The 27,930-nt window shown below is 42.4% G+C and overlaps 1 protein-coding gene across 1 annotated transcript; it reads right to left on the reverse strand.

The window, feature by feature from the left end:
- Positions 1-328: 328 nt before the first annotated feature.
- nuak1b (NUAK family, SNF1-like kinase, 1b) lies at positions 329-26,636 on the reverse strand. Its single transcript, XM_036576546.1, has 7 exons — positions 25,383-26,636; positions 14,910-15,030; positions 9,659-9,810; positions 8,131-8,196; positions 7,831-7,950; positions 5,855-5,987; positions 329-5,035 (listed from the first exon to the last, which is right to left on the reverse strand). Exons 1-7 carry the CDS (start codon positions 25,641-25,643, stop codon positions 3,984-3,986), a joined length of 1,905 nt encoding a protein of 634 aa, XP_036432439.1. The 5' UTR covers positions 25,644-26,636; the 3' UTR covers positions 329-3,983.
- Positions 26,637-27,930: the final 1,294 nt, after the last annotated feature.

The following is a 27,930-nucleotide window of genomic DNA, read 5'->3' on the forward strand; positions in this document are numbered from 1 at the left end:
TTTCTTTGAATATGTTTAATGCGTTTTTGTAATTTACACTGTTTTTGTGATAGAAAGAGACAACTGAAAATCAGACATGTCTCTGTAAGCTTTTCCCTTAAAGATAAATGTTTTTGTCTCTGCTGAAATGTGAGGACATATAATCCATAAAGTCTTTCTTCTAACTCCTCCCTGTTGTTTTTTTGGCATCTTCTTCATTTTCTTCATCTCCTTGTTCTACGTACTTTATGAAAGCTGCTTTCTAATTCATTCAGGAATAGCTGTTTTAACATGAAGGCAGGAGAAATCATTCAATCACCGTGCCAAAAAAAGCTCACAGATGCAAAAGCTGCTTTGAAATGATCCATTTATTGAGCTGGTTTTACAGTGGCTTGGTTTTGCCATACATAAGAGATGCTGACCACTTACCACTTTCAGCTTTACCATCTAAACACAAGCATCAGCGCCTCAAACAAACAGTCAACCAAAGCCTGTATAACACAATGATGTAACTGCAGCCCATGCTCTCTCTCTCTCTCTCTCTCTCTCTCTCTCTCTCCATGTCATTACGACTCACATCTAAATACATTCACTCCCACACAGTCTTAGGCGAGGCATAGAGTGGCGTTACATCAAGCAAAATGGCTTCACCACCAATAAATAGAGTATAAAAACACAACTGTTATCATTATCAAAAAATTAAACATGATCATAAAAGATAGCAAAGGCACTGAAACAAAAACCACCTCGGCAGTCCAGGTTTTTTAAATCAATAAGGCCAAAAAGAAAATGATTATTGTGGCTTTGGCCAACAATAGTAATGAATCGTAACAAAAATAATCAAAAAAATAATACTTAAATAACATAATAATACTATCTTTTTATTGTCAATAACAATATCCAGTCAAGTTTTCCTATAAGTAGACTTTCTGCTAACTAACAGATATGCACCAGTTAATTCCAGTTTGGCAGAAAGCATGTTTGCAGCTCATCAATTCATCTATTCATGTGTGGCTTCATGATCGTCCTTTCTTTGCTACCACTCTGTGGTGAAGGTGAACTGTGTGCTGACCGACCGTGACAGCACAATGGCACTTTAGGGCGATTTACAGTGTGCTCAGAGTTCATCAGCAATGGAGACCAATAAGCCTGAACTGAACCTCGATGTGGGATTAGACCACTTAAGGTGGATTCTGGCATCTTTGGAATAGTAGCTCCAGAATGAAGGAGCTGCTGAAATTTGCCTGTTGTATCAGTGGGAATTCACCTAGCTTAGAGTACCTCCACTCGGCTGTTAAACACTGTCCACTATCAGCTCAGCTGTGCATTGGTCAGCACTAGGACGAGGGGGCTGTAGGCATCAGAGTATGAATGCTTTAGGATCAGTGTTTGCCTCATACAGTAGTAAACTTAATTACTGTATATGAACAGGGACAAGGTGTCAGACTAGCACTCGTACTATGAGACGTTTCAGATATTTCGGCCCCGGTTAGATTAGTGACTACCACATCCATATTTCTGCCATGAAATAAAATAAAATAAAATAAAATAAAATAAAATAAAATAAAATAAAATGATAAAGGTTCAATATTTTGGAGAATCAAAAACTGAAGCATAATAAAACGAAATACTAACATAGTATAATTTCTTCACTGTGAATCCAGTTGACAATACAATGCAATACAAAAAATGCAATACAATACGATACACAAAGGGTGTCTCATTTTTCTCTGTACCCAGGACCTCTGTTGCACAAACTGCCTTCATATGTCCCACAGATGTCAGTTAGTTTGTTGTTTTGGGGACTGAAACTGAATTGTGGTTTTGGAGATTGATCTATTTCAGCTGTCCTCCTGCAATTAATTGTTAGAGATGATGATGGGCCTTAGCTGGGGGTGAACAAACAGGAACTGAGGAACAATCTCCGCCATGTGAAACAATGCTGGCTCATTCACAAGAACTTTCTCTTTCAGACTTCTAGATCTACAAAAAAAACCAAAACACTTCCCATTTACTTTCTTAATTTCTACCTACCTCATCATGCTAAGACTTACAAACATCTTTCTCAATGTACAGCGGTATAAAACAGCTGCCACCTATTTCCAGTATATCATTCACAAAACCCACTTACTGGAAAGGTATTGCACCTACCATTCGTACCTACCACTATTAACGTCATTTTCTAAATCCCTCTAAATCTGCCCAACATCTACACTCACATACCTTCTACAACAAATTCTACAGAATCTCAGTACAATGTTAAGGCTAAAGCTAACAACCACACTAACACTATTCTAGTTAAGAGCAATGGTAAAAGTGAAGGCCCCACTCATTTAAGTATGTATTGCAGCAAAGTGTCTCTACATTCAAACAAGATCTAGTACAAACATGCCACTGCAAAGAGCCTTTGGAATTTGCTGGATCACCACTGTTTTGAAAACAATTATGTTTACCTCCTTTTTTTTAAGTCCTCCATGGGGTCAGTGCTCCAGAGCTCACGGCAAACTGAGTGATAAAATGAGTTCACGTACTGTGATCAGTTACTCTCCATACTGGTCAATCAGTAAGCTGTGCTTTTCTGCGTGGACATAAGTAGATATAAACAATGAGTGACTTCAGCTCTCCAGGAAAAACAGTGGAAATATCTAAACTGCCTGTTTTAGCCTGTTACATTCCTGGGAACTGAGAGTGCGTCTGAAAGTGCTACCTTGTGTTTAAAAAAACAAAAAACAAAGAAAAAACTGCCTGCTAAGGTGAAGATGTCCAGAGGGCTTAAAAAGCAATTCAGTTCAATCAAGAAACCACACAGGCAAAAACCCAGAGAGGAAAAACAATACACAAGCACTCTTCTAAGAGTCAGTCAGACACGGACAGGCCTTTTAAAGCCTTTGAGGATAAAACCTTAGGCTAGGCAGCAGAATAGACAGAAACAAAGTCACTGTGTGAAGGATTCAGAGAGGTCAGAATGGGTTAGCAGCTTTAGAAGCTGCCCTTTCATCTTCATGTAGGATCAGCACCTGCCATCGAATCGTCAACCTTTAAGTAAAGCGTGGAACAAAAAACCCTCATCACACAACAGTGACTGAAAAACCAGAGGTTTCATTTCTTCAGCTAATAGTAACCTCTAAGACGTGGTGGGTAAATGTGCCTGTAGAAAAGGCTTTGCACTTTGAGGTCCTGGGTCTCTCAACATTCAATACAATACACAACAGCACATCTGGTGATGGCTCCACCCGGTATCTCTCTCCACTTTAAGGAAATGACATACATAATTCCATATGAATTAAAAAAAGGCACTTCCTACATATATTCCCATACATATGAGTCTAGATATAAGACCAGTAAGAATTTGTCATGATATATATGAGGCCTCATGTCTCATGTATGAAGTCTTAATGATTAATAACTAATTAAATAGCATAATAATTATATATGTCAGTTCCGTTTGAGTTAAAGGAGAGATTGAGATTCCCACTCTTCCAGTACAGCCAGACCACACCAGTTCTGTATCGCTAACTACGCAAAATATTAATAAATAAATGACACTGACAGTTCTTTATGAGCAAGACCCTGGTTTTCTTTTTCTTTTTTTTACAGGAAGTAAAGATCACAACATGTGCTCTATGTGAGTTTTAAGGTGCTTTTGTAAACTCAGCTTGGCTCTTTTTTTGTTTTAAGAGCCTTCCACTGTGTGGTGTCTATGTGTGATTCTAACTCAACTTTTGCCTTAACATGTAAACATTTGAACTCAGCACTGGTCTTCGTGAAGATTGACGGCAGACAGGAGTAACTAACTTTACCTATCACTTTACCTATTGGAGACTTACTTTACTAAGCTGGCACTGGTGTGATTGTATGTGTTTGGTAGAGTATAAACCCAATTCAATAAGGTCAGCTTCCTGATCAGATTATCCCAGCATCACACTGGTCGTCAGAGATACACGAAGCAAACACATCCACACGCGTCCCTCTCTGCCTCCTCTCTCTTTCTGTCTTCTATCTCTCTACGACAGGTTGCTGCTTATGTCCAGGGCCTGCTGGTACACCTGAGTCATGTCGTCCAGGTCTCCCAGCAGGGAGAAGCTGCTGTTGTCCCCAGGAGAGCCCTGCCCTGGAGCGGCTCGTCCGAATTTCCCTCCGTGCAGGGGTGGAGCCGTTTGGAGCCCTTTGAAGTTGGCCAGCTGGAGCAGGTTCTCCGCAGACACGCAGCCTCTGATGTTGGGCCGCGGGGCGATGGGAGGCCAGTCCACTCCACTGAAGGAGCTGTTGGTTAGGACGCTGCTGTCTTCACCCACGATGCTGGACGGGCGGCTCTGGCTGCGTGACAACCCCGAATCGGCGGACGGCGGCTCCCCGAGAACGCTCATGGAAGGCATGGCGCTGTAGGTGGAGAATTTGCCATTACGCTTCAGAATGCCCTTCCTACCTACGGCACGTTTCGGTGGTGAGCTGGCAACGAGTGGAGTTATGCTGCCACCTAACAGGTCGGAGGACTCGCTGCGCTCTGGAGAAGAATAGTACCCTGATTCCCGTTGCTGATTGTTCTTCAGGATACCCTTCTTAGGCAAGACAGGCACCATCTTTGCTGGAGAGCCTCCTGTCAGTGTGGGCTCCTCTTCTTCTCGGCCAGCAGCAGATCCCGACTCCTTCTCTGCTTCTTTCGTCGCAGGCACCAGCTCGATGTCCTCCAGGCTGGGAGAGCGCTGCTCATCCGAAGGCCGTGTCTTCAGGATTCCTTTAGGTCTCTTTAGGCCCAGGTTGTCATCGCCTTTACAATGGGGCATCCCTCCATCGTTCTCCTTCTTGGATTTCTTCAGCCGCTGGCGGACCAGTAGGAGCGGTTCAGGCCGGGCGCCTTTGGCTGCTCGTGGCTCTGTCCGACTCTGCCAGTCGATGAGGCGAGCCAGCATGGGGGAGCCAGTGTCACGTTGGGTCTCGCAGTCACACACACTGCTCTTCCATCCCCAGTTCACCCACCAGTGATTTGCAATGTCCTCCACCGTAGCCCGTCTGTCTGGGTTCACCATCAGCATCCAGCGAATCAGACCACGCGCATCTGAAAAAACATGCAGTTATGTGCGCTTTAGGATAATTGTCATTTTATCATATATATTAATTGTACACTGAAACCACTCAGCATGTAAGGTGCTCAAACAAAGGCAACACCAAAACCATAAATATATGTCATCATCTTTGAAACGATAAACTGCTTTGTAACACTTTAGACATTATGTAAATGTCATGATAATATCACATCTGTAAGTTACTCATTTAGCATCTAATTAAACTTTAAAGGCAAACCCTGGGTTGCTTACCCCCTCCCTCACTTCATTCATTTTTTTCTGCACAAACCACAAACCAAATATCAAAGTATGACAAAATATTTATTAATTTTATTGTCGTGAATAAAATACTTTGACAGATTTACACTATTATAGTGGTTTTGAGTCAAAATGCTAGGTTGCTAGACCCAAATATGGACAAATGGTTGATGAAAACACCCATGCATTTATGAGTTCATTTATGACGGAATCCAAGTAACACAGAAGAAAAAAAAAAGCTGTACCACAACCATAAATATGTCTCATTATTTTTTAAACTTATAATATTCCAGGCTTATTACATACTAAGGCTTATTAGTCAGTAACTACAGGGACATCAGTGCAAACTGGGTGAACTATTCTTAGGGTATAGAAGAGGGTATTAAAACTTTAGGCCTGCCGGTGGGCCCTGGCCTTTTAAGGGGTTAAATGATAAATAGCTTTCAGCCCTTTCAATCATATATATTTCATTTTGGACTCCCATCCCAATCACATCTTGCCAGTCTTTTTAGGCTGCAACAGATAAAACGGTTCCTCAAACAACAGCCCTGTACCTGATGACTGAGTGGGTTCTCTGTATTCTCCATTGCTGATTTGGCGGATGAGGTTCTTGTGATCTCCCCCATCAAATGGCATCGTACCATAGACCAGAGTATAGAGCAGCACTCCCAGTGCCCAGCTGTCCACCTGCAGGGAAGAGATAACACTGGCATCTGCTGACTCTGGACAATAAGCAGTATAAAAGACTGCAGAACAAAATCCACATTCCGCACTGCTTAAGAGAGGCACTCTAAAGATCAGATATCACACGAGGGGAGAGAATTGCTCTGACCAGGTCTTCCTGGTGGAAGTTGTTGTCATAGACACAATCAGGATTTATTATTACACCAATCCACGTGGTGTATTTAAGCTTTTTTCGCTTTTGGCATGGTGGTTGAGGTACAGTAACACTCTTGTCCTTTTCTGCTGTGACAACCAGACAACCAAGTGTGCAGTAATTCTGTGCACTTCTCAGATAAACACCACTCATGCTATCAGCCATTTCCTCCTGCTTTTTGGACCTCCTGTTATGCAAGCTCACTCTCTCAGCACACACAAGGCAACTTACATAAGGCCTACAGCTACGATAAAGGAACGAGGAAGCGTAAATAAAAGATAAAAAAATGCTAATAGAGGCAAATCTAACATTGAGGGCAGACTTGAGATACCTCGAAGAACTCCAAACCTTTCCACTCTCTTATAGGCAAAATCTGCTCATTAAACAAATCATCTGTTGATGGCTTGCCAGGCCCAGCGTGGGTGTCGGGTCAGAGGAAATCAGATAGTAAGTCTTGAGTGATTAGACTTCCTCACAAATTGTTTTGCTCAAGGCCTTCCTCTCATCAGTCAGAGTATGGAGAGATTCTGATCACGACAAGGTGACACAGCCATTGTGTGTGCTATTTATTCCCCTTTGCTGACTGTAATTTGTGGCTTTTCCCATAAGAGTACCGTAATTTTGATTACAATCTCCGAGTTGCAGTATTTTTTTTTGTACCCGTAGGAAAATTGCAGCAAATTAAAGCAAATTGAAAGCCTCTGCTTTTGGGTCTAAAAATATGGACTGAACTTGTTATAGAACACTGAACTGCCACATTCTGGCATTTTGGGAACGCCTAACAATTGCTTTGTAAACAGGGTAGAAAGCGTTTAACTGGAGTCGTGCTCTCTCTTCTCTCTTTCTCTCTCTTTCTAGCTACCACAAAAAGTGCAAGGCAGAAATACAGACAGAGAGAAATGCTCTTGAAAACAACCATTTTTAACTTCCTTGCCTGTGGAACTCATTTGAATGCCTTCGTAAGGACGTATCCAGGCAGCAGCAATCATAAAAACTTCAAAGTCCTCACAAAGCATCTCCATGCTGAAGTGCTCTTTTCAAATCAGTCTTAGCTTTTAGCACATGATGACGCTCATCATCCACAAGTAAGAGGGAACTCTCATCTCCTGATTAGCTGTCTGAGATTCACTACGCATCCCCAGAAGTTAAGGGAGAGGATGTAGCTGATTTTAGATCAGCGCTGGAGGACTGTGGCTGATTGTGGAACATCAACTAGAAGAGTTACTAGAGCTATGAGGCTCGAAGGCTAAAAGGCTGATCTTAGATCGTGGGTCTGCTTTGTGGGTCCGATCTGGGGGCTGGATAATCCTATCAAGGGGCAGCTTAATGCCCCCGTAACTCTCTCTGTCTGCCTCATCACACACACACCCCGAGAGGAACAGCCTGGAGATTAGTGATGCTCTCTCCAGTGATTTACCATACAAGTAACATATGGCTTAAACTACATTTTTAGTTAATCACAAAGTGAGTCAAAAGTCATTATACTGCCCTCAATATGCATCTGCACTATGAAGGCAGTAGAGTAAAGCATGTATCATTTTATCCTTTCATAGAAGACGGATTTTGCGTGGATTGTATTTGCCTTACTTTGCTTTGGATAAAAGCATCTGTCAAATAATATACATGAATGTAATGTAAATGTAAATTTCTTACCTCAGGGCCCCGATAAGGTCTTCCATTGACAATTTCTGGAGACGCATACAGCGGGCTGCCACAGAACGTCTGCAAGAGCTTGTCCTTATGGTACAGGTTGGACAGGCCAAAGTCAGCAATCTGCTCAGACAGATATATTGTTACTTGCACTGCTCATCAGTGTAGCGAGACATCCTAGTCATTATGATGCTGTATTATTGTTTTCATAAGACAGATATACAGGTATATTTCACACAAGAGTGAATTCTGTAACATAAAATGTAACAATTATGAATTGAAAATTAACCAACATTGTCTCACCTTTATATTACAGTTCTCATCCAGTAGCACATTTTCCAGTTTCAGATCCCTATGCACCACTCCATTCTGGAACAGATAAAAACCATAAACCAGGTTATAGTTTTAACCTTGTCACTGATGCTTTTGCTCAAAGGGTCTTTTGAATGGTATCTATAAAGGCACTCCCTCCTGGATAAACCTGGTCTTAAGTGCCTTGCTCCAGAGCACAATGACAGTAGCAGATTTTAAAAGCTGGGATTAAACCATGATCTCTTGGTTCATAGCCAAGTTTTTGAACCCTTAACCTTCCATTACCCAGCTATAAGGAGTCCTGCATAAGAGCCACAGGCAAAGATAATGAGGGATTATTCGATGTTCTAACAGCTAAAGTATGTAGCTACGTAAATATTACAACCTCCTTGGACAATACCACGTTATTATATTTACTGAGGTCATAGGCAACATATCGAGATCAACCAACTAACATCTGTGCCGTAAACACACATCTGTAATTACAGACTAGAGCGAGTTATGTTCTCACACCAGCTCTGGATTAAAACCCGGCTGTGTCATTAGCGTTTCTTTTAAAGCAGCAATTAACATGTGGGAAGCAGGGCCAGAAGCACAGCCGTTCGAGATTAGGATCGCGAGTTCCGTCGCAGTTGAGTTCATTAGCGATGTGGCTATGCACCATGCACTTCCAACTTGGACGGCATGAATGGGAAAACACATGTTCTGCATGCTTCTGACCCGAGCAGATGGGCCAAGAGACGACAGCTAAGCATGGTACATCGTGTGTCATCTCAACCCAGCCTGCAAACACGAATGTGCCAGTGCTGATGCCCAGAGTGATGATAGTGACTCAGTCCCACCCTAGTCACCAAAGGTCACCAGTGAGCTTCTCCAGCCAGGGAAATGACATCATCTGCCTCTCAGCTGTGGAGAAGATGTCAATAGTGCAGCCCACCCAGCGCTGAATTTGTGTGGGACCTGGCTCCGAAGTGAACGCAGCAGGGGGATGGAGCCGCTGCTGGAGGTCTTACCCTATGCGCACAGTGGAAACCGGGGAGAGATCTGATCCATGGAGGGGAACAATAATGAAAGACTGGACAGAAAGACAAAAGTGGAAAGATCCCAGAGAGTGCTTACAGGCAGAATGTTTGCAGTATGTGTGGCCTGCTCAATTCTCTCTCGCTTCGGGCAGCCCACCAAATGAGTACATGCTCTGTGACAGGTTAGCGTATTACTCCGCTGAAAGCTAAGCTGAATGGCTAAACGCACAACTCAAGATGGAAAGCTGCTTCCCATCAGGCTGTCATTTGGAGATTCCTCCTAAACGCAAGTGGGCCAAAGACAACATGCTCGCAATAGTGACGTATTCTGTGTGTATCCCAGAGTCTTATTAAATAACTTCACGTGCTGCTACGAACGAGTATACAAAAAAGGTCACAGGGCTGGTTGGAGGGATAGCCGAGCCCAAGAGAAGACAGAGGAAGGAGCAGAGGGAAGGTAGAGGAAATCTATAATAGCAAAAGAAACAGAATGGTACCTTGTGGCAGTAGTGCACAGCAGAGACAATCTGTCTGAAGAAGTGTCGTGTCTCTCTCTCTGTCAAACGCCGACGCTCACTGATGTAGTCATACAGCTCCCCCTTACTGGCATACTCCATCACGATCACAATCTTGTCCTTATTCTCGAACACTGTAACACAAAACAGATAGAAGATACTTCAGTGAAAACAGTCTGCAAACCGTATTCGCCTAAATAAAACCTCTGATCTACCCGCTCTGTATTTCTGTGGATGTGTCCACACAGCATGTCATGTAATAAATACATGGTGCAGAATATATGACAAATGTTCAGATGAAGAGAAGCACAGCCACAGAGGTAGCAATTTCAAAAGAAGTGCTCTAGTCAAAAATAAAACTCTCTCAACCTCCCAAGTTCACTGAGGTTGAAACAAAAATGAAAAAATAATAGATTCTCAACATCCAACAGACATTCAGAAAATAAAGAGAAAGTAAATATTTTTGACTGGGCAGCTCGCAGAGTTCACAGGGTCATGACTAAAACCACTAATGAGCATGAGACTCGGGAAAAGCCATAGACGAGCTTGTGGTGTAACGACAACAAACACAGCAAATTACAGTGAAACGTTGCGATTTCTGCAGCAGAATGCGGTTGTTTCTGTCAAAGCCCAAAAATCCCCAAATCTCCTTTTAAGGAACACCCCACCCAGCGGTGTGCCCCAACAGGCTGTGCCTGTCACTCGGCCAGGGAAAGAAGTACATCCTGGCACTCCACTGAAGCTCACATCTGCCTACTCCACCTCACATGCATGCCTTTGCAGCAATCACATTTACAGGATTTTACCCTTACTACTAGAGGTAGCATGGCTACTCTTTTTTACCAGTCGATTAGTTGTCATTTACCACAGTAACTATTTACCAATGACACTGTAGGCACAAACACACAGAAAGTCACTGTCAGATGACACTGTATAACATTTTGAAAATAGAAGTATATCAAGTAGTTAAAACAATAGTTGTGGCCACCTTAAAGCCTGAATTTATGTAAACTTTTGTCCATTTTTATAGATCAAATAGACCATTCTGCCATGCTGTAGGTCAGATAGGTATGTCATAAGCAAACCACATAAGGCAGTCTATTTGAGATTACTTAACAGCTTCACAATACTTGAGGCAAGTGTGTGTTCGTTTAGGCATGCGGTTTACACAACAGCTAATTGGTGGAGTACAAATTTCCATTATTTGTTAGCTGCAGTGCAAATTAAAGATGTAAACGTCAGACACCAAACATCTCTTGGCTGATTGACCACAAATGGAGTAAGGGGAAAACTGCAAATTAGATTTTTTTTTGGAAAATTGTATAAACTTGATTTTTTGCCAAACCATTCCTTTAACTACTCAGCAGGAAGGCTGAGCGCTGGGCCTTCTGGGGATTGTGCAAATACAGGAAAGAGAGAGAGCAGAGGAACAGAAGGCAGGGAAGGAAAGAGAACACGGTGCCACTGTTCCCTTTGCAGTAAATCATGCACTTCGCACCACACTGTGGAATATAGCAGGCGGCTGTTAAGTTCCACAGCTCTTCTGTAAGCAACTGTTTGCATGTTGATGAGGGGTCACAATTCAAGGCCAAAGCATTGCTTATGTTTCCCAATAACTCACTTGTCAATTTTTGCACATACCCCTTTTGTCCTTCATTATTTAATGCAATGTATGGCTGATACTTGACTTGGCAAGGACAAAACATCAAGAAGGTAAAACTACGTTCTTCAGTAAGGGCAATAGTTCTATATAGAGCCATGAACACTCAAATAACTAACTGAATGCATAAACGGCTCTTTGCATGGCCAAGTTGTTCTTCTCTATGATAGAAAACTAGTTGTATATGGTTTCGTTGGAGAACCCTTGGTTTTACACAGCCTCAAAAAGAACACGTTTTAGTAAAATATAAAACGATTTTTGCTAAAAGTGTACCACAACTAAATGCTTTTCTTATTTCCATCAGTGATGGTGTCCATGCAACAAATATTCCATAAACCTAAGACACACAAAGCTCTCCTTTCTTTTTATGAGTTGAACAGGTTATTGCTGTTTTATGCATGGCACAAACATGCTTAACTTTTATTTATTTAAGGCCAGAGTGTGTTGCTATAACGGCATGACACCAATAAAGCGCGAGGATAAGAACACTTTGCTGGAATGTGCAATGACATGTCCAGTATGTACCCACTGGACTCCTCTCCAGTTTCCCACACTCTAACCCTGCAAAGACATGAAAACATGGCCAAAGGCACACTAAAGTTCCAAAATCCCTTTAGAAGTCCATTTAAAACACCCATCTGATTCTGATTACCTCTGACCTGTGCTAAAATCATCTTTTGTGGTTCCACTGAGACCGAATCGTTGTCTCTGGAGGTGCTCCCAGTCCATGACCTGGCATGACATGGGGAGACTTTTGAGCTGTCTCAGTGTGTATGTTCATTAGCCATGGCCTCTAACCCCTTATCCCCACTTCTCTCAGCTTCACAGGGGGATAATTAGCCAGATTACATAACCTCGGCTAACAGTGGGCTGCTGGGCTCCTCTTGCCCGTCACTCTGCCCCTTTGTTCAGCCGCTCTACTTACAGTGCTGCAATTACTGTGCATTGTTCATATGTCACTCAACCCTTTTAAACTCCATTACACTTACACTCAGCTCCAGTCTGGGCAGCAGAGCTATAATTAGCTCTACAAGAGCGTGCGCTGCAACCAGCTCGCCCGGACACCTTTAGGTTGGTCCAAAAGTACAACTTTAGCCAGAGCTACCAGCTTAAGAGAAAAACGTTTGCAAACGTTTGGAACAGAAAAGAGAATGAGTGTGGCTCTTGGCGGGTGCTGCATTACAAATGAGATTATCTTATAAATTATGCCTTAAGTGACAAGCATATGCGTGTATGCTAGTGGGCTAGGATGCGATTAGCAGGGAAAAGCCCATTCACACTCGCATCTGGTTCAGCTTTGCCTCACACATGCACTTAATGGCTGACATGGGTGTTGCCGGATATACGTCTCTGTGTCTATACATTTCCAGCGCTATTTTGGTAGAAGGCCAACCCACAACAGTAAACACAGTTTAACAAGGTACACCAGAAACCACACAGCTTTCACAAAAGAAACGGTTGCCGTGGTGATAGCAGACGAAGCAGCACACGCACAGACTGGAGGCCTCACTCTAGAGGCTTGTTTGGAGGGGTGTTTTCTCCTAATCATCATTTCAGACACTCTGAGCCAGGCCAACCACAACACGGGCTGAATTACGACACCGCGCAGAGGCAAATATAGATCCTCTTCAGATGTGCACCACTTAATAAACACAGTCTCTGTGTAGAATCTGCAGAAAATGGCAAAGTCAGCTAATGTGGTATGGGCCAGGCCCGACGTGGCACAGTAACACCCATATTGCAAAGGGAGTAACATGAGAAAGGACACAGATACAGATAGCAGCAAACTGCAGTCCCACCAGGATCTCACAGCTTTTACTGTGACTGTTGAAGACTGCATTTGCAGTGGCTTTTCTCAATATTTGCAGATATATTTGCATTTTGTTGTGTTAGGAAGAGGCTTGGAACGGATCTGTCAAAATTTGTGATGACTGTGGGCCTGACAGACTTTTAAAATGTGTTTTTAATGTAGCCTGGTTAGTTCCTGATAAAAACAAGAGACAGATTGTAATTTAAGTTACTCTGAGAAGCCATTACATACAGATTTGAGGTTTAAAAATATTTTAACACTGTTAAATTCTCAAGGAAAAGAAAAAAAAAGTGCTCTGAAACTTAACTTGGAAGGATGTCCAATTGCATTGTGCGACTTTGAACTAGTCCAGGGAGATTAATATGATATTTTGTTACTGTCAAAAAAATCAGGATTAATAGGATTATTGATTACATTGTGCCCCCACCCCACCCAACGCAACACAAAAACACGCACAGAGTTTGCAAGGCAAATGGCATGTTGCACAAAAGATTCACACTTCTAATAATTATGAAACCACTTATTCGATGTTTAATGTGGAAATAATGCAGTGATGGGACAAAATTGCAAGCTCTTGCAAATTTTGTGAGGGCTGGTTGAATTTGTGTGAACTGTGATTGCAAATTCCTGGAACGAATGAAACTGCCACTAGAAGGCCACATGTCCTAATGCAGTGGTTCCCAATGTTGATCCTGGGACATCCCTGTCCTACCCATTTTGGCATTTTCCCTACTCTAAAATACCTAATCCAACTATTAACAAGTTCTTCCCGAGTTAGAGGGAATGTGTTAGAGCCGGGAAAACACTCAAATGTGCTGGGCAGGGCACCTTAAGCACCAGGATTACAAACCACTGCCCCAAGGGAGGAAACACACTGGCTATTATTCAGAGTCACTCCTTTGTTTATTTTTAACTGAGCCCCACACTGACCCATCTGGCTTAAGTATATGCATATTAACGCACTGAAAAAAAAGAGTAACTGTACTGTACGGAACTGTATCAGTAATTCATTAGTTGTGAAAAGGAGGTCATTACTTATTCATTGGAAAATAATGTTTAATTCATTGCCAAGTCACAGACGCTTTAGTGCATTAAAGTGAGAGGGAGAAAGCCCCTCTCCCTCCAAGAGCCGAGTCTGCTTCCCAGCTGCTCCGACTGAAACCACCAGCAGATGTCTGGCCTCAAGATCAAGAAGACAGAGAGGAATAAAGAAGAGACCCCTTAGATGTGTGGAAAGTTGCCCACAGACACCCCACTTCAGCGCACACAAAGACACAGACATCTGCCTTTAACACACACACACACACACACACACACGCACACACAAACACACACACATAAATGCATACATACACTCCACCACATACGCACTTCCAAAAGTACACACAGACACACAGATGATTAATAACATCCAGAAGGAGCTACGGTTGAGATCTAACAGTGACATCTTGACTCTAAAACTTTCCATCATGCCACAGACTACACCAGGTGCACACAAACTGGCACGCAGACAGATCAGAGTAATGATAAAACAACAAATAAAATGAAGTCATAAATTATGAGACAACTTCAGTGGTAAAGATTTTCCGCCCACGTGGGTGGAGGTAATATGAGGCAAAGAATTATAGATATATGATTCTAACATAAGCTAAACATAAGTTATACATAAACTTAAAAATAAAAATTTGAATGCATGGATGGACAGACAGATAGATGATTGGATGGTTTTATGAATGAATAAATGTGAAGACAGACAGACAAACCTTCATAAATAGAGATAATGTGGGGGTGTCGGAGTGACGACATGATCTCAATCTCCCGACGGATGTGAACCATATCCTGTTCATCCTTGATCTTTTCCTTCCTGATTGACTTTATAGCAACCTGCAGGGATGAAACAGAGGAACAGATTTAGCATATAACTCTGCCATCAAGCCACATAAGAGTCAGTCACCATGTACTATTAACTCATTAGATCAAACAGAACATATACTGACTTTCCAGCTTTTTTTGTAAACGTAAACATAAGTTGATACATTTTAATCACATTTGATGTCTAATTCAATCTCACTCTATTCAAAACTCAATAAAGTATTGTTTGCTGTGAAGTAGTGCATAACAGAAGCGTTTTTTATGAGATGTGTAGCCTAAATGAAGATTAGTTTGAAATACTGCAGTGTAAAATTAAGGAGTGTATATGGAACTTTTCCTACATAAAATGCAGGCTTGTTATTCAGATAATCTTAATACATTATTAGAAATGCACCCATATGGGAACTGTAGGCCAAGGCGGATATCCGATATTTTTCTTGTACAGATCTCTTAATGCTGATGCTGGTACGTAAACATTCTGACTATATCCATCTGCATTAGCATTACAAAGAAATAGATGATTATTTTTAAAGGCTTACAAGGTTAGGTTTACAGTAAACTAGTAAAAAGTAGATATTATAGCACAGAAGCCCAGCATCACTGATCTTCCAGAATACAGTTACTACTTCAAATGTTGGTTTGAAATATCTGTCTGATGCTGATATACATTTTTAAAGCATACTGATATCATTGTGTATCCCTACTTATTATCAGTAATGACTTAGAAACTAATATGTAAGTTATGTAGTTCTGAAAGTGAGGAACTAAAGTTTGAGCCCACATATAAATCCTTAGATTTTAAGGAGTTAATAAACAGTCGGCAAGAAATTCAAGCCACCCTGTCTAACCTCAACTGAAGCTCAGAGACAGAGGAATGTGCCTGATCCAGCAAGCGCAGATCTAAAAGGGATGCCTACACTTCAAACCCAGCCATTTCAGACATTCAGTGTGTCATTTTCAAAGCTCCTCAGAGAAAATGAAGGTGTTCTGTTTGGGAAAGAGCATGGCACGGGGTGCAGTAATAGAGGCTGTCTCTGTGTCTTTACTCTGCTGTTGTGGACAGCAGGGATTGGTGAATGCTTTCTCACTGAGACCTAGGACTCAAGACAGATTCCCCTCTAATAGATGGATCAGATTGCATGGTAGAGAACACATACCACATGTTCCAGCATATAGCTTCCCCACTTTTGGATAAGCAGAGATTTTCTAGATGATCTAATGTTAACATAAGGGTATAATATGTAAAATGAACTTCCATAGCATATTACTCAAGCAGTGTAACAAAGTTAAGGCCCTGTGAATCTCCTGTGATGCTGGGAGGGCCCTAGTTCTCCATCATTTTAAAATGATCTCATTGGTTTTGAGCCCTCTCTGATCAGTGTGACATATTTCTTTAGTAAATACAATGTCAGAATACATTACAGTGGTTTCATATGTTAGAGAAACGCATCTTAATTACATGATGGAAGTGCACCTACAGCAGAACCTCTCAGGAGTAATCAGACTGGAAAGCCTCATGTTATTGAATCTCTCCTCCAGCATGCTGGGGAGGACAGGTTGGGGGAATAGGTAATACTGGAGTCAGACACATCAAACTTCTCTGAGTCAGGGTACTGGATTCTGTTTCGTCGTTCATATCCTGATAAATATGTGTATGGATGGGGAAGCTGATACTAGAACAGCATGCTTGCTCTTAGATATTCAATACATGTTGGTCCTCATCTTCAGTGCAAGGCACCCAAAAAATCTACAGTACTAGTGAAAAAACAGAAACTTTTATAGCATGCTAATGTGTTGCTGCAATCTGCATTGAACTTCTGGAATTCAAGGCTATGACAATTTAAGAATCGCACTTGTGTAAGATCTAGATACGTTGTTTGGCATTTGAGAGAGAAAGGTGGAGGGGAAGAACTCATGCTGACTGATGGGTGATGTCATATACGGGAAAAGGAAGTGCCGGCAGGGATTTCCTGCCTATCTCGCACTCCCACCCATGTGTTTCATGCCCAATTTTAGAGCTAACGGAACAGTGTAAAGTGGAATTAAAAACATTTGCATGGAAAAAGGATATCCTATATAACCATCGTAACCAAGAGATTTTTATTACGTCAAACAAAAACTGACTATTCTCTAAAGGGATGTTATTTTCCAAAACAATATGCATTTGATACTACAGTTTACAGAGCTTAAACCCACTATTTAAACCCAAATGCTTGGAAATGCTTCCAAATAATCCATATTTGGATAACTAAATAGTCTTATTTCAGTTTTCTGAAGAAACAGAAACTTTCTCTTCAGTTCTCTTTTTTCTTTTTGCCACAAGTGTCTTTCCAAAAAACATATAGCCTGTTTAATGGACTTATAGCTACACTGAACTGAGGAATAAGAATCAGGTAATGATGGGAATTTGTAGAAGTCCACAGCTGACTGTAAAAGTGCATTGCTGCACATGTCTGTGGCACAAAAAGGATGCAAATTTGCCAAAACACTGTACCTTACGCCTGTTGAGTTTGTAACCACCCACCTTATTTATTGTGCCTTATTTGAACATTTAATCGGTTAATACCTCTTCTTCAGTCCTTACAAACTCACCAGATCATAAGTCAGAGCTTCAACATAGTAACTTAAAACCTCCCAGAGCTCAGAGCTTTTTGCTTTTACTGCATACCCTATAACAGTAAGGAACTTAATGACACAGTATAAGTCCTGCCTATCCGTCTTCACTGCAAGTCTGTCGGTGAATCATCTCTTCTACTCTAATGATAGGATGGGAAGACAGACAACTGTAGTGTTTGCCAAAGGAGGAGCCCAGTGCACCAGAGTGCCGCTTTCCTCCGAGAAACGAAAACCACATGCTACACAGAGCCGAAGGTAAATTATCCAGCACATCCCTATAAGGAAACCCGACCGGAATGGCTCAAAACTTGATTACGTGGAATAAAAAAGTATAAATAAATACATAAATGGGGCCCATTCCCTGCACGCTCAGTTGAAATCCTGCAGAATCTTACGGTCTTTATTGGTAAGCCACAGCGAACTGTTTTCCATTACCTCATGAAGTTTATCTACAGCTCAGGTATGTGCCTCCTGCCAGCCTCACAATAAGAGTGCAGGAATGTGAAAGAACCAGAGAGGGGCCCAGTGTGGATACTGCTCTCATAGCACCACTTCCCCTTCAAAATAATCAAGGAGGTTTTTTGTACTAAAAGAGCTGTAGTCTTGATTTCTGCCATCTCGAGTAAAACAATTTTGGATCTGATACAGATCTGGTACTAGACTGGAGTCTTCTTGACCAAATGTTCCACAACCCAGGCAATAGCATCCAGTTCCACCTACTGTTTTGCCCTCTATGTAGCAGATCTATTATCAAAATGGGTTTAGTCCTTTCTTTGGTATTTTGTTTTCATTTAGGCACCTAATGAAAGAACTCTGGTATATGAAGTCCTCAGTCTGCAAAAAGAAATGACTGAGGCCAGCTGGTTAGTTGTAGCAACTGATCCAAGCCATATTACCTGAAAAAAGAGCAGAAATTATACTCAAAATCCCTGACGTGAACTTTGATACAGCAATCGGCAAAATTATGGGACTGGAATAATGGCACTCTCATGTTGGATTTTGATGGAAATAATCATCGTCAACCTAAACAAACTAAACACATGGACAAAATATTTCTTCCATGGGAAAATGGAGATTGAATCTGAGCCTCCTGGATAAATAATGACCATGCTGAAATCTGTTCAAAACAGAAAAGAATCAAGATACTGTCATGTCTGCTACCAATCCACTATAAGAAGTAGGCCTATGAAAAATGCTGTGCCTACAGCGACTTGAACAGTCTAAAAAGGAATCAATTCTCAAAACATCCGGACTTGGAACTTTAATGGACACCAGTCCTTTTCCCTCCTTGTAGGATCCAAGTCTAGCCAACTAATGTAACTCCACCACCTAGCAATCCAAACCTTATGTCTTCCATTCTGGGCCATTGTTTAAGCACCCCACAGCCCAGCTTCTGCTGTCCATCAGTAGATCTCTGCACGCATGTGTGTGTTTATGCTTTGTATGTAATTTAATTCTGTACTTTTACAGTTAGTTAACTCTGTCTGACATAGCTTAGTGGATAAGCCTGAGAGTTGTTAGAGGTTAATGTTATTTGCTGTCTATTTAAAGCTCTGTATTTAGCATAGGAATGGTTATGATGATGATTTTGATAGAGGTTTTTGGTCCTAAATCAGCACTAATGGCAATCCATGCTCTGCTCTTCTCCCCTTTGAGCCCTACACAGGATATTAATTTTCCACGGCATTTTCATTTCCTGTTTAAGATGGCCTTTCATGTGTCACTATCTGCCTTCAGTCATGCTATCACCACAACCTTTTCCTTTCTGCCTCTTACACACACAGCCAGTCATCGTCTGCATACCAGTGAAGGCATACAATCACAGACAAGGGTCTGCATGAATGAGCCCCATGTTAAACTATAGGAGCAACATTTAGACACATTAACACACACGTACACCAACAGTAGTGCGTGTTGTGCTGGTACGAGTGGATCAAACACAGCAGTGCTGCTGGAGTTTTTAAACACTGTGTCCACTCACTGTCCACTCTATTAGACACTCCTACCTTGTCAGTCCACCTTGTAGATGTAAAGTCAGAGACGATAGCTCATCTGCTGCTGCACAGTTTGTGTCGGTCATCCTCTAGTCCTTCATCAGTGGTCACAGGACGCTGCCCACAGGACACTGTTGACTGCATATTTTTGGTTGGTGGACTATTCTCAGTCCAGCAGTGACACTGAGGTGTTTAAAAACTCCAGCAGCACTGCTGTGTCTGATCCACTTTTACCAGCACAACACACACTAACACACCACCACCATATCAGTGTTACCGCAGTGCTGAGAATGATCCACCCAAATAGTACCTGCTCTGTGAGGGTCCATGGGGGTCCTGACCACTGAAGAACAGGGTAAAAGGGGGCTAACAAAGTATGCAGAGAAACAGATGGACTACAGTCTGTAATTGTAGAACCACAAAGTGCACCTATATAGTAAGTGGAGCTGATAAAATGGACAATGAGCATAGAAACAAGGAGGTGGTCATAATGTTATGCCTGATCGGTGTATGTGTGGACATACTTGTGGAGTTTTGTAAAGGTACATAAACCATCTACTTGTGCGCTTTGGCATATCATCACAGTCAGAACAAAATGTCATATCTCCAAAAAACTTTACAAGAGAAGGAAAAAAACATTCTTCTCTTTCAAAGTAAGTTGACAAGATTTTATTCAAAGTCATTTTGGAGTCATTTCTTTCGCTTCATTCGCCATGTAATTTTTGGCATTTTCAAATTATGTAAAAATGAATAAATTTCATTTGAAAAACCCAACAGAAATGGAGTTACAAACTTGTTCCAGCAGCGACAATATGCAAACCCACAGTCTGTCATATTCAGTATCTCTTCCACAACCTCCTTGACCTTCTTTCTGCAGTTTCCATTATGTACACAGAGAGAGCTGCTAAAGTAATGCAGAGTAAGGATGTTGCATAACAGTCTCTGTCTCTTTTCTATCTGCCTGTGCAGCATGCCTGTGGGTCAGGGGTTATGAGCTTATGGTACCAGTCTGAGCAAAAGCTTGCACCCACTCCACTTACTGCAACATGATGTGCACTCACTGTAGGCCAACCAGGTAAAGAGGTAAAGTTGAAAATCCCAAGTTGCGTTAAGCTTTATACATATACAGTGTTTCTGCAGTAGGCACACCCTTACTGAACTATATCTGCAAGCAATACTTTTTTATGTGACTCATGAATGACAGTCAGTGAGGTCGTACGGGGCCATGGTGATAAATTCTGTCACATATATTGAGGATTACAGTAGTACTTAAAGAACACTGAACAGCTGTTTCAGTAGAAGGAGAGCACCATTAATTCTGTTTAATTGGATACAGTGCAGCATAATTTGTGAAGCGATGAATAAAAGTCATTGTGTTGATGACAGTATTTTTAAAATGTGGCTCTACTGGATCTGCTTTTGTCTGTTTCATTTTATCAAACCTTAGAAAAATGACATATGTATCGTGTATCATGAAAATGTCTTGGTGTTTTGTGATGTTATATTGTTGCCATACTGCTCTTTCCCAACTCCAAGGATTCGCATTAGCAGTAGTCAGGGTGGAGCCTTTAAGTCCTCAGCCTCTGCCACTATATTGTCTTGTGGCTGCAGTGTCTAGGATGACTATCAGTGCCGTTAGGCTGAGGCTCTCTAAAGAAACCTCTGTCCCCACGAGAGATAACACAGGAATGTATGACTGTGAGTAAGCACTGGTGATAACAAATAACTCCTGGTCTGGACAATAGCACACACACTGACACACACCCACACAAGTCCACACAACACTCTTGATTTTTGTTTTGGTCCCTCAGGCAACAGTACGGCAACACAATCAACTCTGTTAAACACATTGGCTGAGAAAAAACTAAGGTGAAAGCTAAAACAAATGAATGTGAAAGTAAAAGCATTACTCTGTGTGTATGTGTATTACAGATGTCATTAATTGCCATGGCCCACATTCGTTTCCTAACGCAAAAACTGCCAACAGGACACACAGAAGGCCATGGCGAGAAGGACGAGTTGGTGTACATCTGTCCTCAGAGTTCCAGTTTATATTTAGTTTCATTATCCAACATTAATACACTCCCGTACCACCAGCTGGAGGAGAAACGGACACAAACTTGGTTCTGGCACCAGGCCCGAAAACATACCCCAGCCTCAGTGTGTGTATGTGTTTGTCGGGGTGGGTGATGTATAAACAAACACTGCTCCGTGCCAGACAGCACTGGTGGTGCTGTGATTTAAACAAAGGGAGGACTACACAACCCACCCAACCATAAGAGTTTAAAGGGCTCCCAGTGGATCTGGTATTGCTATAGTGTCATAACATACCACATCAGTGATTCGTGTTGCCATGGAAACGCATGTCTTTCATGGTCTCTTAACCACATGCACCCACCCACAGGGATAGACTAGACTTTCATTAATACATAATGCAGCCCATGGTCAGAGATATGTGTTGAGTGCATGACTATATGCTGTGTGCGTATGGGGTTTGGGTGTGTAAATGAGAGATGGGGAAAGAGCTGCTCTGGTTTGCGTGCAGTTTGGCTCGTGAATGTGACACTCCACCTAAAAACATGATGTCATTTTTTTTTTTTCAATTTTATGACTTTATCTCTTATTCTCTGTTTTTCCTTTTTCTATTGCAGGGGTGCACTGGCCACTACACTAGGGCCACCAATCCAATGAATCTTGTGGTCAAAACATGTTTAAAAACATTCAATTTACAATAAAAAAGCATGTTGCCATATTAAAAAACATTCAGGTGTTGCCCCACATCCACTTGTTTTTTGGTTTCACTATAAGCTGCGGTTGTGTTTTTGAATATTGCCTTATAGCTACAAATAACTTTCAGTGAAGAATGAACTTGGGGTGTCTGCCTCTCTTGGAAACTGACTATATGCTCGACAGGACATCACTTCAAAATCCTACCAGCCACACTGGCAGGAAAGTCGCACTTTAATAACTAAGCCATTGTGGCAGCCTACGATCCTCAGTGTTCTAGAAAAAAGTTGTCACTTGCCATCTCGTTAGCGACCATGGTGGCAACAGTAACGTTCCAGTTTGTGAATTCTGGCAAAATCTGACTTTATGTAGTTAGCTCCATGTCTGATCAAAGAGGCCCTGGGTCTTGTGCTGATTTTATAGATAACTTGATTAAGTGAAGGTTATACAGAGATTATAAACAAGCAGTGTCACTGACATCAGAGGCCCTAGAAGACTCCAAGCAGGGTGGGCAATATGATATTTATTGCTGTCATTGTAAATAACATCACTTTATGTTACAATTTGCTTTTCTGGGCATGTCGTGAACATCGTCAGTACTTAAAGAACACTGAACAGGTCATGTTTTAATAGGCGAGCCATCACGGCAAGCTGCGAAGAAAGGCTCAGAGTTCAAGATAGAAGCTGTCTCTAGCCGCCACGTTAGCTATCATGGTAGCAATATTAACGTTATAGTTGGCAAATTCCAACACATCTGATTTGAAGCACTTAGTTCCATGTCCAATAAAACAGGCTCTAGATATCACAGAATGAAAGAGAATGAAAAGTGGTTGTTTTGTTATTAATGGTGGATATTTGTGAGTATGTGAAAATTCACCAGGTGATGACCCAGTTTCAAAAAACCTCTTATTGTTAGATCACCTTAACTGGGAGAGAGAGTGTTCAGTGTGATACTTGCTCATCTTTGTGGTGAGCTGCTTCGGGAAACCTAGCCCTGGTGGTGCAACTTTAGTGGCCAACATATCCTACAGCATCAGCATGTACTGTATTTTGTTTACTTCATGATAATTTATGTGTGCATCTGTTTGTGGATTTGACCTTCTTTCTGTGTGTGGAGGAGAAGTCAACAAATAGGCATGCCGTACTGCCACATGGGTTAAAATGCAGCAGTGTCTAAACATGGATATGCTGAGAACTGAGATGCAGTAACACTGACGCACGCATCTACACACGCATTGCACTGGACAAAGCATACTGGGATTCTCCCCCTGGCCTCCCTCACACATGGAAATATCACCTAGTGCAGCCAAGCAGGCGGCTTTTCCGAAGTCAGATCCTGCAGCACGTGCAAATCCTCCCTCTCCATACAAAGTCCTCCTGGGTTTCAGATGCTGGAGCCAATCTAGGGAACTGTGATGAAGGTCATCAAAATAACCTGTAACCAATGCACTGAATCTCATTACTGATCAAATGGCCAGACAGCTGCTGTGTTTGCAGATGACCACATCAAGCAGACATACTGCACAAGACACACCGTGCTTGACCCACATACCCCAAACACCAGCAACCTTGAAGTCCACGTCTGAGGGGAGCTATTTGTGTATTTAGGGACTCGCATGAGGCGAGGCAATGCTTTGACCATGTGGTACTGATATTAGCTTACTTACGGCTCTTCTCTATAGTTTCTCATGGTCTTGGCATGTCGCAGGACTCTGAACTCTTTAACCGTGAGAAGGCGTTTTACACGTGCTGACTGGAGCACTGGGTTTTTCAAATGATGCATTTCATTGAGGCCATTAGAGGCATCGGTGCATCATCACGGGGATTTGGAGCAGCTGTGTGCGCTCTTCATGTGCGTGCACTATCACTTTCCCAGGTCAGCGTGTGCTCTGCGCATCCATGGTTACATGCAGGGGCGTCACTATGAATGGGGGGACTAAGCTCTTACTAAGAGGGTCTGAGGACATGCTCCCCAAATGTCTGTTCTTCATTTACTTTTTGAGTAGAGTATCAAAAAAATGGCTATTTGGTCAAGTTGGCACACAGTGGTTCTGTTTCTTTGCAGTTTTTTTAAGTATGGATCTAGCATGACTTGAATACTGTATCTGCCCACTTACAACAGATCACAGATCAAACAAAGGCATTAGTCAAGCAATGCTATCTCTTCTCTCTTAGATAAGCTGCAGCTCCTAAATCTGTCATTCAGTTATTATTGGTACAGTCTCAGTTTGTGCAACCAAACAGAGTGTGATTTAGTTAGTTGTGCTTACATGTCTAGGTCATTTGACAGCACAAATATATATTGTATATATAAATGTACACACTTAAAAAAGATGGTTCTTCAAGGGTTATTTAGTGAAGAAAATGGATCTATATAGAACCAGGAACAATCAAATAGCCATCTTCAATGGTTAAAGGGTTCCTTGCATTATGAAAGAGTTCTTCAGATTGATGGATAATGAGCTGTACATGGTTCTATATAGCACTTTTCTGAAAAGGATGCTATATAGCACCAAAATGGGCTTCTCTACTGTTACAAGCTTGATATTGAAACAATATCAGGACCCTTTTAGGTGCTATATAGAACCATTTTCAAAAAGGTTCTATACAGAAGCATTTACAGCATATTCTCCATAAATCTAAGGAACCATTTTTAATAGTGTATATATAATGTAAACATGTATACAGTGAATGTGGAGACAAGGTGGCACAGCTGAACAGTGAAGAATCAATTAAAAGCACTGCTGATGATTTGAACTAATAATGTACACTCATTTAGGGGGCTCAAATGTGTAACGCTGTGCATGGGACCCTTGGAGACGCGGAGCGCGAGCGCGCATCCTGACAAGAGTCCTGCCGCGCGCGTTGTGCACGAGAGAACTCCCGAGAGGGAGAGACGGGCGCTCGAGCCAAGCACAACACATTAGCCTCGTCCAGCAGCTGCCGCTGTTCAGCGCGCCTCCTCACCGCCTTCACTGACACACAGAGAGTAAAGAAACACGGAGTGGTGAAGGGGGCTGAGCTCACCTCTCTGCCGGAGTGCCTCTCGATGGCCTTCTTCACTTTGCCGTATGTGCCCCTCCCCAGCGTCTCCAGCAGCTCGTAGCGGTGCTTCAGGTTGTGCTTGTGGTGGTGTTTCTTCACGCCGGAGCCCCGTCTGCCCTCCGCGGAGTGGGACGGCGGCGAGGCAGAGAGCGGCTGCTCCCCGCTCGGTCCGCCCGCTGAGGGCTGAAGCGCTGCGGCCTGAGAGCGGCACTGCCGCTGAGGCGAGGAGGCACAGACATCCATCACCAACCAGCGGGGAGATCGATTAAGAACCCCCCCTCCTCCTCCTCCTCTCCCTCCTCCTCCTCCTCGGTTAAATGTCTTTCTGAGCTAGTTTCTCTTTCAAAATATCAATAATAGGCTATAATACTAATAGGCCTAATTATAGTATATATATATATATATATATATATCAATAAATAAATAAATAACGACGAAATGTTTATTTATGTTAACATGTAGGCTTTATGATTGTCGCTTCCCTCATATCAGGCCACTGTAATCTACCTATAGCCGGCTACGGTAGGCTATCTAAGAGCTACTCTCTAGGCTGAGGGACAAGCAGTGCGGGCTAACGCGGTCACTACAAACCACATGTATGTTACAAGGCATATTAAACACGCAGAGCTAACTAATTAACACGGCTATGAAATCAGACTTGGAGCAGACGCTGCGCGCTGAAGACGCCCCCCGTGTCCACTATCTGGATTTCATGCCTCCTCGCTGCAGTCCGCCACAGACACATTAGCTAGTTAGCCTGAGAAACGGACAGAAATAAAGGCTGTGTTTGCTCTCAGAGCCCTCAGAGCGCACCGCCGACACCTTTCTCTTCTCTTCTCCTCCTCTCACTCTATCAGACCATCTCTGTCACACAGGGCGGCGCGCAGCCTACGACCTACCGCTAAACAACAGTTCACCGAAAAACCGAAGCCATGAGCTGGAAAAAAACAACAACAAACGAACGAGAGAAAAACCTCAACCGTCATTGCTTCCCGAGAAAGCAGCGACGAAGCCGGCGGCGGCGGCGGCGCGTGTCCCTCATTCTGTCCGCCGCTGCGGAGCGGCCTGGCTGAGCGGAGCTCCGGCCGAAGAGCGGGGGGTCCGTGACCGGGAGAGCAGGGGCTGAGGGTGGAGGAGCCGCGGGGTCTTCACTGCTGCCATCATCTCTACGGACTCCTCTGTGCAGGCCGGCTCTGTGTCTGTCTCTGTGTGTGTCTCTCTCTCTCTCTCTGTCTCTGATCTGCTCAGGTCTGCAGAGGGAGACGCGTATAAAGAGCGCGAGACAGGCTCGAGCAGGAGGCGGAGCTACAGCTCCAGACTTCACAGTGTGGGGTTTTTTATTTCTGTTCGGGGGCTTTCCTCTCTCACAGAGCACAGGCAGCCAAGACACCCTTTACTCAAGTACACTCAGGATTAGTACTCAGATCATAAATAAAGATGGCTCTTCAAGGGTTCTTCAGTAAAGACGGTGGTTCTATATAGAATAATGCACACTCAAAGAACCTCTTGCATGCTTAAAGGGTTATTTGCATGTTGTAGTGGTCCTTGATGGAGAATGTGCTGTATATGGTTCTGTATAGCGCCAAAAGGGGTTCTGCTATTGTTACAATGTCACGGCTGTAATAATAGAAGAACCATTTTTGGTGCTAAATAGAACCCTTTCAAATAGGTTCTATATAGAACTGTTACAATGTACAGCACATTCTCCATCAATCTGAAGGACAATTTCACCATGCAAGGAACCCTTTATGCATGCAAGTGATTCTTTGACTGTTCATGGTTCTCTATAGAAACTCTGCCTTTATTAAAGAACCCTTGAGAAGCATCTTTTTTAGAGCATACTTCTGTGCTATATCTGCAAAGAATCCACTTTTTCTTCCATTTCAGCAGTTCCTATTTTTTTTCTCTTCTGTTCTGTTGGATCAGCACCTGGACCACTTTACTGTATCTCACAGTGTTCACTTTCAAGCTTTAGCACTTCATTTTAGAATAAAAGTAGCACAAAAGAGGAAGAACAGCACCTACAGACTGGATTTCCTGCTGATCGATGCTGGACGTATCAAGAAGTTTCACTGCAGTTCTGTAGGGGAGTGCTTGGGTAGGTTTTTGACCTGGTACTTTTGTCCTCCTACTCAGATTGTTTTTGGTTTGGCAGCTTTCACTTCTATGTGAGCCATTATTTCATTAAAGTAATGACACTTTTGCCTTAGTACAAGTTTAGGCTTCTCTCCTTTCCTCTACCCCCTTATCATCCAATGTTGTGACACTGAAATAGGCAATTGCAAGTTTGTCAGTGAAACGGCATAAATTATCATCTTTAAATGTGGCCCTGTTTACACATTTGGCATTAGAATTTAAAAGACAAGTGTACAGTGCCAAGGAAAGTCTTGGCCCCTCTCCTAAATTTCCTCTACTTTTGCATATTTTTCACACTAAATATAATCAGATCCTTATACAAAATCTAATGATAGACAAGGAGAACATAAGGAAACACAAAATACAGTTTTTAAATAATCATTTCATTTATTGA

This window comes from Colossoma macropomum, unplaced genomic scaffold (assembly GCF_904425465.1).
Source record: "Colossoma macropomum unplaced genomic scaffold, Colossoma_macropomum, whole genome shotgun sequence".
Lineage (NCBI taxonomy): Eukaryota > Metazoa > Chordata > Actinopteri > Characiformes > Serrasalmidae > Colossoma > Colossoma macropomum.